The sequence below is a fragment of the Trichosurus vulpecula genome, chromosome 7, assembly GCF_011100635.1.
Source record: "Trichosurus vulpecula isolate mTriVul1 chromosome 7, mTriVul1.pri, whole genome shotgun sequence".
NCBI lineage: Eukaryota > Metazoa > Chordata > Mammalia > Diprotodontia > Phalangeridae > Trichosurus > Trichosurus vulpecula.
Window position 1 is genome coordinate 70,382,337 of NC_050579.1, and position 20,406 is coordinate 70,402,742.

Consider the following 20,406-nt stretch of genomic DNA (forward strand, 5'->3'; position numbering starts at 1 on the left):
GTTGAGTGAGTAACAAACTCACTTAACCTACTATGTCTGCAGTAGCCTAGAACCAGACTATGCTTCACATCCTAACCAACCATTCCCCCTCGCTCCTCATTATCTGCCTCAATACTAGATAAAACCAAGCCCAAAGTGTTTTTAGACATTGTTCCCTGAGAGCAGTAATCAAAATAGTACTGGCAACACCCCTGGAAACAGTGTGAAAAACTATCACCCTGTGGCTCGACTCACTCTCATGTCTCCTAAAGTCAAAATTCCCTTCCTTGATCAACACAAGGATATCTAGTTTCCCGTATTAGAATATAAGATCTTTAACAATATTCCTAGAACAAAAGTGGCAGCTCTAGATGAGTATTTTCCCTTATTATAATGCAAGTTCCTAGAGGATTGGGACTATCTTAGTTTTATATACGTATCCTCAGTGCCTAGCACAGGGTAACAACAATGTTGCTAGCAGCTGCTGTGGAGATGTAGGGCCAATAACACCAGCACACAGGAGGGCTGCTAGCGCAGGTTCTTTGATCTGCTTTTCTAAGGTAAGTAATTTAAAGGGGTTGACAATCTCACTTTAATCAAACATACATATACCATTCACTTATTATGGGGAAAATGTCAGTACCCTGAACTTCAGAGCAAATACAAACAGAAACTACAAACAGAGAAAATATAAACAGAGCAAATAACACAAATCAACAGATAGCCTTATAGCTGTCTGACCAAAGCTATACATATATAGTTACCAGAGAGAGAAGCACCAACATCTGGGTTTTCAAAGCCGAGGCTCCTTAATGGATACGCAGAGTCTCCACACCAACACTCTTCCAATGAGTAAGCCCCAAGCAAAATGCTAACCTCAGGATATATATATATATACGCACATACATACACACGTACACACACACACACACACACACACACACACACACATATATATATATATATATATATATATATGTATGTATGTATGTATGTTTGTATATTCTACTTCAGGGTCAGAGAGGTTCACACTTCTAGAGAGCTTCATACCTCCCGAGGACTTCACACCTCTCATAACCTAATTAGCAAAAGGGTGTGGGCCTTCCTACAAACAAAGGCAAGACTCACTTGAAGGCACTTGATTGCCTTGGTGCTAAGAAGCACTCCAAAAGAAAAATAGTAGAAATTCCCACTTTGCTTGCCCATACACATGCCCATCCTAGAAAGCAGTGATTAATATTTTTTTTTCTTTCATTCAATAATAAAACCTGTAGTTTCCTCTTCACGTAATATGAGGCTCAAATGAGATAATATATGTAAAATGCTTTGCAAAGGGCAACATAAATGTTAGTTATTATTTATATTACACTTTGAATTTATAAGACATTTTACATACATTAACTCATTTGATAAAAACAACTTAATTTATTACTAAAAAGTTTTACAAGATTATAAGTGTAGCTAATGACACTTAATGGGAAAGACAAAGCATCTGAGCATGGATTTTCAATATTATATCATATAAAATGGGGTCCAAGTCAATTGCAGTAAATCTCTGAAGACCCCAAGTTCAGTAATGATATTTTGACTACACATAACTGACAGAACTTACGTTAACTTTCAGCTTTAAGCCACTTTTTTGATTCTTCAGTTCTTTTGTTAATACCCACTCAACTGCTCCAAAAAGTATTCATGCATCATGCTTTTCATTTTTAGAAAGGAAAAAAAAACATACACACAGAAAAACCTTGAATTTCTCTCTGGTCCCCAAAATAAGCTTATAACTACAATATGTTTCCACTGATAATGCTAATAGGGGACATACGAATTCATAATTTAAACCAAAGTCTACATCATAAGAATTTCAATAGCTAAAACTAGCTTTTGAAGATTCTTGATTTTGTCCTCTTTAGTTGAAACAGCTGTCCAAACATGCCTCTAAAAAGATATCTTGTCCTCTCTGTGCATTTTAAGGAAACTGAGACCTTGGGAGTTTCAGTGAATAGTCCAGGGTCACATAGCTAGTGAGTGAGAGATCTAGGGATGGTAGGCAAATTTCTAGGGTTCTCTCCATTTGACTATTGACTAATAACATGGTTATTTATCAGTTCAGGTGGAGTATTTGTGATACCTGCAAGTATCACAGATATTTAAATTATGATGATTTCAAATCAAGTAATCACGCTTCATCAATAGTACTAAGGGCAAAGAGATTGTACTAGATAAATTCAGTTTTTAGTCAATCAAAGACAGTCTGTCAATAAACATTTATTAAGCACCTACTGTGTGCTAGCCATTGTACTAAGTACTAGGGATACAAAGAAATATAAAGCAATGCCAAAGGGAACCATAAATACACACAAATTTATGCATACACACACACACACACATATACATACGCACACACCACAATTTTGCCCCTGAATATCTTCCCAGAGGCTTCTCACACTAGCATTACCTACATAATATAAATGAAGAGAAAAATCTCAAGTCACCAAGACAACAACAATATTCCTTCACTATGTGCTATAGTCTTAGCTAGGTCCATCTTTTTTTCTCAATCCTACTAACAAAATATTCATAACAATAGGGCTTAAAACAAAGAGAAACTAGATTATATTAACTAAGGAGTTTGGATCATCTTGTCGATTGCTCTGATTTTCTTCATCGTGTGTAAGAAATTGTAGTATATGCATTTTGCTCATTCATCTTTCAAATAGAATTTACTCCATGCATGTGTGGGCACATACATACACATCTACAATTGAGTATATGAAGCAGGTTTTCCCCATGCTTCAGTTATTCTGTGTACAAAATGAGGATGAGACTATATTTTCAGCCAACTCTCAACTTTATTGTTTTGCATTAAATAGCACCACCTAAAGACAACTCCTTCGAACAGTACACACATAAGTGATAGCTGGCCATGATGGAGAAACTGAACCTGTGCAGTCTTGCATTTCCTGGCCTTTTGGATACCTAAGAAGGAAAATGAAGGAGGCAACAAAAATCACAAGAAAAAGCAGAAGTTACCTCAGATGGAGATGACACTTAGAAATAGGAAATGTCTTTGCCCTGATTATACAACGAGCAAGTGTCAGACCTGGGATCCAAACACAAGTCACTTGTTTGGAGAGGCATTCATCACATCTACGTGTCAGCAGATCTCACAGACATAAGCATAATATACTGAAAGTGGGACCTTTATGTATAATATTAGATGAATTAAAGTTAAGTGGATTTAGTTTTAAGAGAGCTTAGGAGACCAGGAAGAGCAAACTAAGGAAGATGTGGGCCAGGTTGGCATGTAGGGCATACCACACCTCGCACTCATTATTGAGCTTGGAGAGTTGTTCCAGGAAGGCTACAGCCAAGAATGCAAAATGTTTGGTTTCCACAAACCAAAGATGTACAGAAGTATAGTTCTCATAGTTCTCATTTCACTGACAGTAAACAGTACAAGAAGGTTTTCCAGAGTTGCTTTGGGTTGCATGAGATTTGTTCAGGAGACATTGGTAATGCTTGTATGTTTCTGGTGAAAAGGTGGGAAAAGCTACCAGCAGAATAAAAAAAAAAAACAACAAACAAAAAAAGAACATGGAATCCTGTGGTAGATGCAAGGGCTGGATGCAGTCTAAAGACCACATTAAAGCCAAAGAAAAAGGCAACTCTTTCTAGAAGTAGAATAAAGAGGTATCTGATGAACAAATTGCAAAAGGGATTTAAAGACCACAATTCTGGTGCTCATAGCACCACCTCAAGTGCCTCTACACCTTAATCGCCTTGTTAGAGTAATCAGTCTGATGATGGCTCAGATATGGAGATCAGCTCTGGGTCTACCAGAACAGCAGTCTTTTCCTTTTTAGATCTCACATTCTGGAAAAGACAGAAAGTATGCTGTGAGATTATCTACAAAGTTCTTAGAGAAGTTCTAATAGGTACACATCTATTTAAACCCTGTTGTAGAAACAAGAAAGCAGCCGAAGATAAATCAGATGAGCAAGGACCAGAATCTCTTCCTGTCTCCAATCAGGAGGAATGGTGACTTTAATGTTTCTCAAGAAGGGGGACTGACAATCACTAAAGGAAAGGCAACACTTCACTCCAATACTTGCTGTCTTTCCAAAAGACAATTTCTAGAATAGTTTTAAGTGGGTTTCGTTTTCAATTTTTTCTACACTTCAACAAACTCTGAAGCCAGTGTCCATCTTACTAAATAGACTGTATATAAATATTTAAGATGCTACGTATTTGATAGGAAAGCTGAATACTGCTGTAAAGTGTTCTTTGAGTTGTGTTGTTGTTTTTTTTTTGTTTCTTTTTAATTCCTTCTTAATGAATGAATATTGAGGGGGGTGGTGTTGAGGGCAGAAATGGGATTTTTGTATAATAAACAGCATGTAGTTTAGTGTTTCTCTATTGAAAAACAGTAATTAGGCATTTTTAAATGAGTGATAACTTTCATTTTTCTCTGTGAAAGCAAATCTGACAAATCAGTGAAAAGGACCTAAATACCAGGGAGGCATTTGAAAACAATTCTGAAACAGGAGTCTTGCAAAAGTTATGATTGTTCAAACCTGTACTATTGAGTGATGAAGCAGGGCAGACCATACCTTCTAGTGCAGATAACTTGGAGGAGTTAGCATTCCTGAAATTTAAGACAAGAAGAGACCTTTTTCTGTATGTTGTTTCCTCCCTCTTTTAGTAGGCTAAGAAAATAGTAATTTATATGGAATTGCAAAAGAAAATTAAGCTATGGGTGCTCCTGGAGATGTAGCAAGTCTTTGGGAAGAAGGACAAGGCTTTTATTCTTCCTATATCTTACTATGGAGGCATCACTGCTTGGGTGGAGAATACACCGTATACACTGATTATTAAAAGTAGTGATCCACCTTAATGAAACAATATTGTGCAAAACTCACGGGTTAGTACTTCTGGGAACGTTTCCTAGGGAATTTCACATCCGTAAGTAATTGACATTTTTCTCCTATATTATGTATAAATCTTGTCTATAGGTTGCTTAGTGACTATATCAAAACTTGCATGATTCAGTTTCAGTTCTGAATTATTTCAGTTGACTTTTGTGAAGGTTTCATTTACACAGGTGGGCATTTACCTTGTTTTAACCTCTTGGGATATGCTGTAGTACACTGCTACAAGTTTGTCTTTTTTTGGTTTTTGTATGTTTAATATTAACTTCTACTAGGAAGGAAAAGGTTTGGGGATATAGAATGGGTTTGTTTTTTTGTTTCTAATTCAAGCTTTCCAAACATTGCAATGTTAAGGATAAAATAAATGCTGCATATGATGCTCTTTGGTTCTAAAATGGTTTCAAGAAAAACATTTTCTGTTTAAACCTACTGCATGTTCATCACACTGACAAAAACCTCTTTAGGAAAGTGTTGCAAATTTTGACGGTAAATTCAACATGTTCTACCAAATCATTGCAGCGAGTGAAGATAAGAAGAGGGGAGTTTTATCTTGTACCATGATGTGGTGCTTATTTTTAAGGCTGGATTGTCTAAGTTTGATAGTGTAAATGACATAAGAATGAGGAGTGAGCCATTTTACAGCCTCCCTATAGTTTTTTAGATTTCCACCATTAGTCCTCCTTTTGGAGGAAAGTATACATACTTCATACTTTCCATGCACATTACTGTATGTTAAAATGGATAGATTATTTGTGTGGAGCTACAATATTTGAAGTGCATGCATCAGTCCTAGCCATTGTCTTTTTCTTCCTGAGTTATTTTGAAGTGGATTTTTTTGTTTATTTTTAATGGCTTCAGTATGGTAGAATATAATATAATCTCCACATCTGCATTAATGATGATTTATTTATTGCTGAACCTTAAACACAGTCATCTCCATCCTCCTCCACCTATTCCGTTGCCTGTAAGATATAATGTATGTATGTAGTCATGTACTTCATATTAATGTATTAGGAACCTTCCAATCTGTTTTGTACTTTTTATTCTGTTCATATACTTATAATCAAAACTTTTCTCAGGACATTGAACAATTTTAGTCTTACTTAGGAAAAAAAGTTTAGGAAAAACTTTGGAAAGCCCTACCCAATAAAATCTTAGTTTCAAAATTAATACGATAATCACCCATTTTAAGTTTCCTGAGAAGCTTTGTGAATAGACCCCCAAAGATATTCTACGTAGTTTGGAAAATGTAAGCTGTTCCAGAGATTTTGTGGGGCTAGTTAATAGGACCTTAGTACTTACCTTTTCTCTTCTCAATCTCGGACCCCCTAACCCTCCCCACCTAGATGTGAAAGAACATATTCATTCTTTAAAGGATCAAATCCCATCATAAATGCCAAAAACATTTGCCAATTCAGGCTGTATAAGACTCCCTAAATTATTTAAGTGCACATAAATTACCTGATAACATTACCAGTCTTACATGTGTTAGATAAATTCAATCTTAAAACCCCATATGTGAAGACAAGGAGGAAAGGAAAGTTTTACTCACTTTATTTTAAGATTTTAAAAGTATTATGGATACTTTTATTTTTCTAACAGTCATTTTCAGGTATAATTTTCTCCTCCTATCAAACACACACATTCACTATCACCACCACCACCACCACCACTACATGCACAAATAGCAGGTAACAAAGGGAGAACAAACAATTAAGCAAAACCAACGATCCTAGCAATCATTTCTGCCAGCGTATGTTTTAGGTTCCTGCCCCCAAAGTCCCCCATTTCACCTAGAAAAAGGAGGGCTATGCAGTTTCTCATCTCTTCTCTGGGGTCATGATAGGCCACTGCCATTTCACAGAGTATGCTTTGTTTTATTGCTCTTGTCATTTACATTGTCATAGTCATTGTGTAGATTGTTTTCCTGGCTCTCCTTTACTCTACTCTGAAGCCAAATGTTTATTCTTGACACACAAATTAATAGCATAGGCAGCAGGGACACAATTACACAAAGACCAAAGAGTGACTTCCACCTAAAGGTCACACAGCAGCCTATAGGATAATAGGAACAGGATTATAAACAGCAGGATACTTCTCCACTGGCCACCTCTCCAGGTGAATCTGTTTGCTTCCCTAGACTAAGCTTTGGTCTTTTTCTTCTTTTCTCCTACTGCTTTTGCTTCTTGCCTTTCTTTAGTACCTTATACCATTATCTTCATTTTCCCCCTCTTTTCCCCCTGGCTAGACTTCAGCAACCTAAGGACTTGACTGACTTTTCAGGAACTTCTCTCATTTTCTGCCACTTTATTACTCTAAGGGAAAAATCAGCCATTAGCATTCTTCCTGCACAACCTTCAGTTTTAATATATTCCTTCTGCTTGCATCCTACCCAGAGAAGCTGTATTGGGAGACAGTAATGTGGCTAAGTAATAGTTAGTACCTCCATATGGTGAAAGAGATGTTTTCTTATCCTAATTTGTTTAATGAAATGCAGTCAAATCTCAGCAGGAATTTCTCTATAATTGTTGGTCACAATGAAATAGTTTTCAGCAGGGAATGGTGCTCAAACTTTTCATTCCTATTTAAATTCAGTTGTTCCAAAATGAAAATAAAACATCCATCAAAACATGTGTAGTGTACATAATTTCCCCTTGTATTTAAACTATAAACTATCACAAAACATCAACTTGTACAAGACCTTTATGCCACATTTGTCAAGTTGATCATAAGCAAAGATAGATTACAGCCATGGCAGGGCATTTTTCTCTGTAACATCATCACAGAGTAAATTATGCATGGTAGCTTTATTTTGTCTGGGGTTGGGTTTGGGTTTTTTTTTGACAGGATTTGTGATTTTATTGACATAGAAATCTCTCTACAATTTATGGTCTTAAACAGTTGCATGGGACTATAAGTGATTAGGTGACTTGCAAAGGATCAAATCACATATCTAGCCAGCATGTGTTAACAGTGGGACCAGAGCCCCTGTATTCTTGATTCCAAGGTTGGTCCTGTATCAAATGTACCATGCTGTCTCTAAGCTCTTTTTAACCTACCCCTACCAACCTTTCTGATCTTCTTACACCTCATTCTCCAACCTCCAACACCCCTACTCTTTGATCCAATGACACTGGTCTCCTGGCTTTCCCAAAAACAAGACATTCCATCTTCCAACTCAATATATTTTCACAAGTATGGAATGCTATGGTCATGTTATTCAGAAAAATGCCATGCCTTGTTTGCATCTGTCTGTACTTATGATCAATGTGAAAAATATGGTATAAAAGTCCTGTACAAGCTTATGTTTTGGGAAAGTTTAGTCTAGATGTTTCTGGCTTTCTTGATATCCTTCACTTTTAAGCCAAAATCTAGCCTTCTATAGGAATTTTTTCCCAATCCCTTATAATTCTAGAGCCTTCTGTCACTTATTTCATATTTGTTTTGCATGTAGCTTGTTTGTACATAGTTTTTTCCCCCCTTAGAGAGTGAGCTCCTTAAGAGCAGGGATCTTTTTCCTCTCTTTGTATACCTAGCATTTAACACAATGTATGGCACATAGTAGGTGCTTAAAATGTTTATTGATTGATGTTACATTCCTATAATCCTACTTTATTAAACTACAGTCACAACAAATATTTCTTATCCCTCCAAGTTGTGTGCCAAACATAGTTTTGTATAACCAATGTTCTCATCCAAATCACTGATAAAGAACAAACGCATTGATTTATAGAATAAATATCAATGTATTACCAGCACTTTCTGTTACTAATATCTAGTTACAAATACATGTAGCTGTATTATTATCGATTCTATTCTACATTCTCCATATTGTCTACAAAGATGTCATGAAATGCTCTCAAATCATTGGTTAAAATCCAAATATGTGATATCTGAAATGTTTCCTTGATCTACCAGTCTCAGAAACTTTTGAAAGAGAGACAGAGACAAAGAAAGACAGAGAGACAGAAAGAGAGAGAGGAGAGGGAGAGAGAGACAGAGAGAGAGAGAGACAGAGAGAGAGAGACAGAGAGACAGAGAGAGACAGAGAAAAGAGAGAATAATTTGGAATGACTTGGTCTCTTGGTCTTATAGAATGAATAATCTGGCTCCCAGGGACCACTCTTTTTTTTTCTAAGTACTCCTAGGCTCTCTAATTAATCATGTGTTATAGAATTTTGGATTGATATCATTAGGGTTTTGTGATCCATTTTCATCTTCTTTTTGAAACTTGGGATATATTTTGATCATATCTAGTGCAGCAACAATTTTTCTGTTCTACAAATTTCCACAGAGATTAACAGTATGAGATTCAAAATCATCATCTGCAACATTTTAAATTCCATTGCATTTAATTCCAACATTTAATATAGTCAGGGCCAAAATCCTTGATTTCTCATAGGATGAATTATAATTTTAAGCATATGATTCCATATATACGTATATCTATATAGATATACGTATATATACAGTAGCATCTCTTCTGATGCTCAGTACCATATCACCAGCTACATATGAGATATTTCATATGATGTCACATAGGCATTTCAAGCACAATATATAAAAAAGAAAGCTCATTATCTTCCCCCCTAAATGCACCCTTCTTCCCTCCTATTTCTTTTCAAAGTACCATCATTCTTTCAGTTAACTAGATTCAAAACCTCAGCTATTTCCAAATGCACTCCACATCAATCCCTCTAATCAATCAGTTGTTAAATCTTGTCAATTCCACTTACATGACATCATTCATGAGTATCCCCCTTTCTCTCTACTTACACAGCCACCTGTCTAGCTTTAGTCTCATGACCTCTTACCTGGACTTTTGCAATAGTCTCCTTTTTATTCTCAATACCTCATCACTCCCTACTCCAATTTATCCTCCACACAGTTGCCAAGGTGATTTTCCTGAAGCACAGTTTCGACCATTTCACATGCTTCCTCTTTAAGCTCCAGTGGCTTCTTGCCTATAGAATAAAATTCAAACTTCTTTCTTTGGCATTTAGTTAGTCAGTCAAGAAGTTTTTTTAACTTATTTCTACTTGTCAAGTGTTGTTCCAAGCACTGGAGATAATAAAGAAAGGCAAAAGACAATCCCTTTTCTCAAGGAACTCAGAGTTTAGTGGGAGACACAACATGCAAATAATTATGAACAAATATAATATATATATGTATATGTATATAAGTGTATATATATATAAATGTTTATATCTGTAAATATATAGATGATAATTTGAAAAGAAAAAACAGAGGGAAGGAGACAGATTAAGGGGGTTGGAGAAAGGCTTCTTTGTAGAAAGCAGGATTTTAGTTGAGAATAGAAGTTAACCAGGGAAGCCAGGAAGCAGAAATAAGCAGGAAAAGGATTCCAAACAGAGGAGACAGGTACTGAAAATGCCTGGATTTGAGAAATGGAGTGTCTTGTGTGAGGAATATCAAGGAAGCCTGTATTATAGAATATATGGAGTAAATAAGGCATAAGAAGACTGGAAAGTGGTGGTGGTGGTGGAGGGGTGCGGGGCTTATGTTATGAAAGCATAACCACTGGAGTTTATTGAATAGAGGATATCATGGTCAAACCATGTCATAATCTGGCTCCAGACTAGCTTTCTAGGCTTATTAAAACATTGTATTACACATCAAACACACTAAATTCTAGTCAAACTGAACTACTTATCCCTTTTATGTAACATTTTGCCCAATACCTCTCTCCTCACTTCTGACTCTGAGAATCCCTAGCTTTAAAGCTCAAGTGTAAAAGTAGCCTTCTCTTATTGCTCCAGTTTCTAGTAACTTTCTTTAAAAATTGCCTTGTGTTTGTTTTTTATATGCAATGGTAGGGTGAGAAATTGACTGGGATCCTGCAATTTTTAGTTTATGTGGAAAAACATTCTCTTACAACCCTCAGAGTGATTTGGACTATGATGATGTTGAGCCAGGAAGGGTATTTGAGTAACATGTGGGGAATTTAAGAATAGACAGGCATAGACTACAGGAGAACAGAGTGAAAGGAACAGAGAGATAGTATCTCCAACCCAACCTGAGTTTTAAGAAGTAGAAATGAAAAGCAACAGTGTCATAGGTAAAAGTAGAAAGTGAAAGAAGGGAATAGAAGGATCACAAAGGGCCATTGGATTCTAATAAGCATCTTGCAACAGAAAATTTGGACTCAAGATAATGGTTATACTCACCTCTTCAAATACTGAGGAAAGATCCAAATAGTACTCTGCCCTTTTCTCAAATTCTCCTTCCCTCTTGTCTGTCCAGCAACAGAAACTGTAATGTATTCTGGTTCATTTCCCAACATTTCCAGGATACTGAATTTACTTCAAATAAGAAATTTACTGGAGCTACACAAAAATTTTCATTAGGTAAAAGAGTCAAACCTGTTTGAATGTTAGGAGTTTGTTTTTTTTTTTTTAACTGGGGGCTCTGAGCTATTACAATCACACTTATTACTTTGCTTTTGTCTAACATAAATTCCATAAAACACCAGAAAAATGGACCACCTGGATCCAGTCACCATTATTTTACCACCAACCTAAAAGTTAGCTAGCTGCCATAATAGGGTATTTCTATTTACATCTCTAGAATAGGCAAGGCCTTGTTGCAATTTATTTTTGCCTCCTTTCCAGGGGGGAAAAGGGAGCTAATGGGATTAAGTATATGATACAGCACTACTTCTCAGCATTATGTACATATTTTGCACATATTGTTTCATTCTTTAAAATGTAAAATCTTTTGGCACAAGGGTCCTCTCTCTCTCTCTCTCTCTCTCTCTCTCTCTCTCTCTCTCTCTCTCTCTCTCTCTTTCCCTTCTTCCTATCTTTAGTGCCTGACATAGTTCTTGGCACTTAATAAATGCTTGTTGATTTTAGCTGAATTGAGCTTGTTTAAATCTGCTAGATGTTATCTTGCTATCTCCTTACCTATCTCACACTTCACCAGCATGGCAGTAAACTTTTGCCAAACAAAAACTTTTTTTTAAACCTTTTTAATCCATACATACCAACATATAGAGGAAAATTATATAAACTTGATGGAATTACAACAGTAAATATAATTTAAGGGAAATAAATTCATAACATTCATGGAGTTTAATGTTTAAAAAAACTTTTTTTTTGTTTGGTTCTTTGGACATTGCATGATTTAGCAAAATAAAAATCTTGCTATCCACCAACTAGTGGCACCACTAGAAACACTCTTCAAATAAATGGCCATTCAGTGAACCATCTTCCACAAAAGGATAACCTTTTATTTTCATTGATGTGGATGAAGTACAATTTCTTCAACAAATTCAGCGAGAATTGTTATGGGGCAAAATGGACATTCCTTCAAGTAAAAAATATTAGAAAACAAAACACAAAATCCTACCGAGTAAATAAAGGATCTGCATTAGCACACTGGTATCAAAACACACATTCACGCCACATTTTAAAAATCCTACGAAAAACAATCCTTGCTTGCTTATCAGAGCCGCACTCTCTAAATTCAATAGCTTACCAATATTTCCTTAGGGGTAGGATCAAAAATAAAAAATAAAAATCCACATTTTTAAAAAAAGTTCTCTTCCCTAGAACAATTTATTCCTGAAGCTGAATTTGAAGGGAGGGACATGTCTACACCCCAAGAAATCAGTCTTCGTCGTCATTTTCATTAAAGTCCTCGTCATCGTCGTCATCTTCCCCAACATAAGATACTGGAGTTTTGACTCTGGAACCACTGTATTGAGAGCCGTTGGAACTCGTTGCCAACATTCCATCTGTACCATTGGTAAAATCACTGGCAGAAAACCTTGTGCAACTTGAAGTTGAACCTGATGATGATGTGACATATACACTGCTGATTGATCCCTGAGCCATTTCTGTCACATAAGGTTCCAGAGCTTTAGGTACCAAACTTCTTGCCATCTTTAGGTCTTCTGCAGAACAGCTTCCAGATTCTAGCCCACAAGCCATTCCCATTCGCTTTAATACTTCTATGTCATCATGGATTTCAAATGTGTTGTCAAAATTAAATAGATACTCAAATTTGTCGTTAGAAATACTGCAGTCGATCACTGTCTTCTTGCTGGTGTTCACAATGATAAAAGGTAGGTGTATGACAGAGTTGGAAGGTGGTGGTCGGCTGGCTTGCTGCTCTGCTTGACGATTTCTCTGCACCAAATTCTTGAACGCAATTTGCTGTAGAATAAGTTCTTGAAGCTGAGACTGCTTTTGTTTTATTCTTTCAAGTCTTCTCTGCCTCTCCACCTCTAAATTCTGACATTCTTGAGCGGAGTTGGTCGGCAGACCAATCCATTTTATTTCCTTCTTCTCCTTTGAGATAATATTCATGGCCATTAAGACGTTTAAGGCATCATAGACTCTTCGTCTTATATTCTTCTGGTCATAAGCTGATTCATTTGGTAAAATGTGGTTATCAGCAGCACTGAACTCTGCGACCAACTCATCTGCCACTTCGTTATATGAAGTGGTTCCTTTCCTCTGTACCTTCTCACAAACCTTCATTGAAAAATGTCTTAATCCCTTGCCATTCTTCTCTCCTTTTCTATTGTGCTTCCCCGCCGACCAAGGTGAGGAGTCTGAAGCCTGGTTCTGTGATACAAAATGTGTGTTAGGCGTATGTGGACTTCCTACAAGGATAGTACTTCAGTTTCTTCATCCATCTTCATACCAGCATTTCAAGTCTATAGATCTTTATCCTTTACTGTCACAAAAAAGTCCAAGAAAACAAGAATCAAGCAGTCTAATTAGCCTCTGTCCTCTTTTAAAATTTTACTGTCCTCCCATAGTACTTGGCCTTTCTCTTCTTCTTATCTCTCTAAAAATAGCTTTAATATCTTTTGTTGATTTTAGTATCTTTCATTTATGGATTCTTAGAGCAGGAATCCTTAAAGAGGTCAATGAATAGATTTCCAGGGACCCTTGAACTTTAATGGGGAGAATTTTCATCTTTATTTTCATTAATCAATAATGAAATTTAGCATTTCTTTAAATTATTTAAAGTCCTTATTCTAAGAAGGTTTCCACAGGCTTTGCCAGATTACCAAAGGGGTCCATGACTTAAAAATGGCATAAGAACCCTTGCCTTAGAAGCACCATCAGATTGATAAAGCTTATTATCTGTTGCTAATTATCTTTGTGACCTGGGCAAATTGCTTTAATTCTCTGAGCCTCATTGTCCTTGTCTTTGTGGTTATTTACCCAACCTAACTCATAGTACTGTGTAGAAAGCATCTTGTGCAGTATTGTCTTTCCATCTGTCCATGGGGCAGCTGGGTGCTACAGTGGATAGACAAACGGGCCTTGGGAAGATCTGTGTTCAAGTATAAGGTCAGACACTTACTAGCTGTGAGACACTGCTCTTAACCTTTTTGGTTAATATTTAACTTCTTTTTGTTTCAGTATCCTGATTTTTAAAATGGGGATAATAACTACATCCCAAGGTGATTGTGAGGATCGAATGAGATAATAAGTATAAAGGACCTAGCATAGTGCCTGCACATAGTAAACACTATATAAACGTTAGCTATTATTGTCATCAATCTTAACTTTTTACAACTAATCAGGCCATCAATGTATACATATTTATTAAACACCAGATACTGCGTTAGCTGCTGGGAATACAAAGACAAAATGAAGTACTACATGACCTCTGATAGCTTACATTCTATTGGCAGAGACAACACATACAAGTATATACAAAATAAATGTAAGGCAAATCGCCAGGGGAGTCATTATGAACTAGGCTAGAAATGATAAGAGGCAGAAGGGAGGAGATAGTGTACCACAAGCATAAGGCAAAGCCTTTGCACAGGATCCTAGAGAGTAGTTAAAGGTTGTGTATCAACAATGACAAGATAAGTTTGGTTGTGTATGAAGGATAGTCAGTGAAATAGTCAGTAGATTGGAGCCAATCTAGTAAATGCCGGATAGAGAAGTTTATATTTGACCGCAGAAGTAATAGGAAGCCACTGGAGTTTATCAAGTAATAAAGTGACATGGGCAGACCTGCTCCTTTGAGGATCATTTGCAGCTGTGTGGAGGATGGTTTGGAGAGGGGGGATATTTGAAGCAGGGTAACTAATTATTGCAATAGTCTAGGTTAAGAGATCAGGAACCTATGCAAGTTTCCAAAGAACCCATCTACTTTAATTCTTCCTTCCTTATTAAATCACTAAAAGTGTCTTTCCATATATCAGCATTATTTCTATCTTGACATTAATTACACTGATAACACTGCACATGGCTCATACACACAAGGAATATACTTTGGATCTCTAGTACTTACAATCAGAGGGTCTGAGAACTTTGCAAGCAGTTCATTGATTTACCACTTTTCCAATGTTGATTTCCCCAAGCAGGCAAAATTCTCCTACCTATTACTAATCCCTTACATGTTATGCAAAATATATTTGTGAGTCACTAATTATTTTTGCCAAGAGCTTTGTATTCTAGGTTAATAATTCAAATTGTGATTATTTATTTATTTTACTTCGTATGGTCATAGGAATGCTTTTGCATGTCATTGCATGCTAAGTTGTTTCTCTTTCATTGTTTGTTGATTTTTCTCCCTTTCCCCAAAGCCTTATATTCTTATTTTTCTTATCTCTTTTCTATTATTTCCTTTACCCCTCAGTATATCAATTATGTATAACTGGTGCACTGTTTTAGCGCATCCCAATTTCAGATGAAATGTGGACTCATGCTTTAGCAAAGGTGTCTACTCAACTGAACAATGTTTTCTCTTCCTGAGCTATACTTTCCTTGTTAACTCTAATCACTGGTCCAGTTGGCATTTCTCATATTACCTCTGGTTTGGGGAAATGGCATTGTAAATTATATAAAACTGTGTATCAACACTGGATGATCTGCTTTGCCTTTCAACAGTGTTGAAATCCAAAAATATTGATGATCCTAACTCTCATTTTCTTCTGCTTTACAGACAAACAGTGTGTTGCTTTCTCCATTCAAATGACTTGCTTATTTTGAAAATGGGAATACTTAGCCTGAAGAAAGGAAGGCTTCAGGGAAGGTGGGGCATTCAGGGAGATGATCATTGTATGTTGCTCATACACTACTTACTGGTTTCATGGTCTACATTAAAATGGAAAAAGATCACTAGATTTGGAGTCAGAGGGCTTAGGTTTAATCCTAGCTTCCCTTTAAATAAGATAAATGTGTATAAAATGCTTTGAAAACCTTTGTGGGCTATACAAAGATGAGTTTGTTGCTGATATTGCTGTCATTGTTCTGCAACTATCTTTGTGACCTTGGGAAGTCATTTCACCAAGCCAAGCCTCAGTTACCTCATTTGTAAAATAAAGGGGTTGGACTTGATGAGCAAGTCTCAAACATTTTGGTCTCAAGACTTCTATTTTTATGATACTTACATTATTAAAAAAGTATTAAGGTCCACCTAAAAGCTTTAATTTATGTGGGTTATCATCGTATTGAAAGTTATCTCTTGATATATACCATATTCAAGATTAAAATATCTTAGTATTACCATAAAATCAGTTTTGACCCCATGCACCTCCAAAAGTATCATAGAGACTTCCAGGGGACCCTGGAACACATTTTGAGAATTGCTTGACTCTATGATGTGTAAATTGCCTTCAGGATCTAAATCTTATTACGCTATGATCTGTGATATAATTTATCCTTTTTTGAATTCAGTCAGTCAATAGTCATTTATTAAGTACCTACTATGTGCCAGACCCTGTGCTAAGTGCTGCATCTTGGTGTCCCTTATAAAATGAGGGAGTCTATTGAGTTATTTAGGGAATTATTTTAGACTATCTCAGACATAACTTCTAACACTCGAATTACTGTGATATGAAAGAGATTAAATATTCTGTGTGGCTTCATCATGAAGAATGAAGACCCACGGGTATGACTTATAGGGAACATCACATTTTAGTTCAATAAAAGGTACAACTTGCTAACAGAACTATCCAATAATAACAGCGTGGAATGCCTCGTTAATTAGTGAGACCTCTGTTAATCAACAAGCTTTTAATAAGCACCTACCGTGTACCTGCCACTGTGCTAGGTGTTGGCCATACAAATTGGAAGGAATGACATAATCCCTACTTTCAAGGAAGTTATAATATCACTAACCTTCCCAAGAAGTAGCTAGAGGACTGACTACTTCTTAGGAATGCTGTAAAGGAGATTCATGAACAGAGTAGGAAGTTTAATTAAGTGGCTTTGAATTTCTAAGGTTCCTCTCAACTTTACAATTTAGTGATTTAAAATTTCACTCAGGGAAAAATCCAGGAGAATTATAGCATTCTAACCACCTGTTGTTAAAGATAAGGAAACCAAGGCACAGAAAGGTTAAGTAACTTACCCAGGGTGATATGTAGGAAATATTGAAAGTAAGATTTGAACCCAAGTCTCTTTGATTCTAGATCCAATTTACTCTTCATTTTGATACCAGTTGCCTTCAAACAGGAAGATGTCAAGGATTTTGATCATGCTTTCGACTTTTCCTAAACACGCCTGCCTGAAGGTTTTGCCCCAATCAATATACTACTTCCAAGCCCAAGCTTAATCTTACTAATTAAAAAAGTTGTATTTTCTTATTAGGTGCCCACTTAATGGAAATTAAAACACTTTGTATATCAATAGCTTTGAGATAGCCTCCAAATTACAAATTAATATGCTATCCTCAAAAATTCAGTATTTCTTTGTTTATTTTAAATAATAATGTCAAGAACTTGTGTTTGCAGTGCACTTTTTCAGTTGTGTTATAAATATTTTATCTTGTTCTATCCCAACTGATTCCATTGAGAGACTAAGCTAAGAACTTGAACAGCATCTCTCAAAGTTGACCATTTCTGTCAATATCCTGGCTCGTCACCATTATCATCATCTTCACAATAAAAATAATGATTCCACGGTATGGAAAAGGTTACCAAATAATTACAAAAGGAACAGAGGCTTAATCCTGCATACATAGGCCAATGGTAAGGATGGAGAAAAATCAGAGTATTTGATATATTTTTATAGCTCTCTAAGATATATGAATTTATTACCATAAATTAGAGACATTTGTGAATAATTATAATTTGCGTGACCTTTGCTGGCTCAGAAGGTTGCTATTGTAGTTCTTCAATGTGAGAAAGAAGGCAAATAATTGCTATTTTTCTTCTGTAGCCATATACACTATTTCTTAGCTTTTGCCTGTATAAAGCATTCTGTGATTTCTCATTTTATTTTCTCCCAGAGAAGCACAATGTACTATCATTTAAATAATAATGCTTCCAAAGATATGGCCATTATAATTGGTATATGTGTGGCTGAGCACTGACTATATTCAGTATTGTTGTCAAAAATGGATAATATTGTTAATTTATTCAAAGAATATTATTTCTTATCCCCCCAAAGGAAAAAAACCCACTATCCAGCATACTAATCATTGAGATGGGTATTTTTCATGTTTTGCATTTAGAGAATAAAACTAACCTCTCCTGGTCAAACCCTTACCACACCAAGACTAGCAAGTGGACAAGTGATTTCACATCCTGGTCAATAGTCTTCAAAAGGCATTAGTTTTACAGTCTTAATTTGAGCCATGAAATTGCATCAGTCCCACCAATCTTTGCTCCTTCATTAGCTCAGATAATAGAGCAGTGTATTACTAGATTCAAAACAAATTAATAACATCACCCAAAATTGGCTAGAAAATTCTATTTTTAAACAGGAAAGCAAACCTACTGAACTACATTTTTTTCTGTTTGATGCCTCATTAAGTTAAATGTCCTACATAATTTTTGCATAGAAATACTGTTATTTAACAAATATTTATTAAATTCTACCAATTTTAGCATACACATTGTGAAAAGTAATCATGTGATGGGGTAGGGCAATGGAGAGAGGGCCATGCTTGGAGCCAAGATAACCTGCATTCAAGACCTGCCTCTAACACATGCTAATAATTTGACCATGAACAAGAGGCCATTTAATCTTTGTGCCCCAGGCATCACTCTAAGATTGTAAGTTAGAAATGAGTTGGGGATGGACCTTGATGGAGGGGGTTTTCATGCAGGGAGCTCCGCACACAGATCAAATTGCAGGTCCAAACCTATCTCCAGCAGGCATGAAATCTGTAAAGCACTATGCTGGATTCCTGGAGTACAAAGGAAAACAATGGAATTGCTTCTACTTCTCATGAACTTGGTATTTAATTCTTAATATATGTTACTAGTTAAAAAAAACTGCAACAATACCAACCAGATTTTACAAATATTGAACTTAAATCTTATTACTGGTATCAGAAATTCTCTTCCATATTCTGAGAAAGTCAGTAACAGAAGCAGCTTGCATACAAATATATGTATTTATGTATACATGTACACACATACATACATATTGTGTGTATTTATGTAGATATGCATATATGTGTGTATGTATTTAAGGCTTACAACATTTTCCTCAGGGATCCACAGGCCCAGAAGAGAGTCTCTCGGCTCAGCTCTATCACTAAGCCTATATATACTTAGATTCACTCTGTGTAGAGGAACAGCCAGATAAACATACATATAAGATATTGAGATATTATGGACTAAGTTTTTTGTTAATCTTTTAAAGTTGACAAGTTTATTTTATAGTGTTGTCATTATTCCTCCCAGAAACTTATCTTTCATAATACTGTGGTCTGGTAATTTCAGGTTGAAAAATAGCATTTAAGAATGTAATTTAACAAACATGACTCCAAAGTCAGCCTTCTTTTCCATAGGTCAGGGATCCTTAACCTGGAGTCTATGAACACACACATGCACACATGCACACACACACACACACATGCATGCACACACACACACAAAATATGTGCATATACCTATGCATGTACATATATGTATATGTATATCGATGCATTTTATATATACATGTATATATGTGTGCATGTGTACATGTATAGAATCAACTTCATTTTAATATAATTGGTTTACTCTATAATCCAGTGTATTCTATTTTTAAATTTAAAAGCATTACTCTGGTGGAAATATGTTTGACATGGTTGCATATGTATAGCCTATATCAGATTGTTTGCCATCTGGGGGAGGAGAGAAGGGAGGGAGAAAGGAGAAAAATTACAAACTCAAAAATCTCATTAAAATGAGTGTTGAAAGCTATCTTTACATGTAATTGGAAAAAAATAAAATACCATTTCCATTTTAAAAAAAGCGTTATTCTGAGGAGTCCATCAGCTAGCTCCACCAGACTGCCACTGCCAAAGGGGTACATCTCTTTCTGTCTCTCACACACACACACATACAAGGTTAAGTACCTCTGCTCTGCTCCAAGTCAGGCTGTATCTCACTGTAGTTATTATTGTCTTCATTTTCAAAATGAGAAAACTAGGCCTTAGAGAGGTGGCTTGCCTAAGGTGACATAGGCAATGTGTCTGACAAACCTGACATTCACATCCAACTCTCCTAGGTTCAAATCAAGTGTCTTTTTCATTATAGAATAAATTATCTACTAAT

General features: G+C 36.0%; 1 protein-coding gene and 1 pseudogene across 1 annotated transcript; one reads left to right on the plus strand and one right to left on the minus strand.

Annotated features, from left to right (window-relative positions):
- Window positions 1–3,362: 3,362 nt before the first annotated feature.
- LOC118858506 lies at window positions 3,363–4,024 on the plus strand (annotated as a pseudogene).
- Window positions 4,025–12,433: 8,409 nt separating this feature from the next.
- LOC118858507 (transcription factor Dp-1-like) lies at window positions 12,434–13,552 on the minus strand. The gene has a single exon (XM_036769044.1). It carries the CDS (start codon window positions 13,415–13,417, stop codon window positions 12,542–12,544), a length of 876 nt encoding a protein of 291 aa, XP_036624939.1. The 5' UTR covers window positions 13,418–13,552; the 3' UTR covers window positions 12,434–12,541.
- Window positions 13,553–20,406: the final 6,854 nt, after the last annotated feature.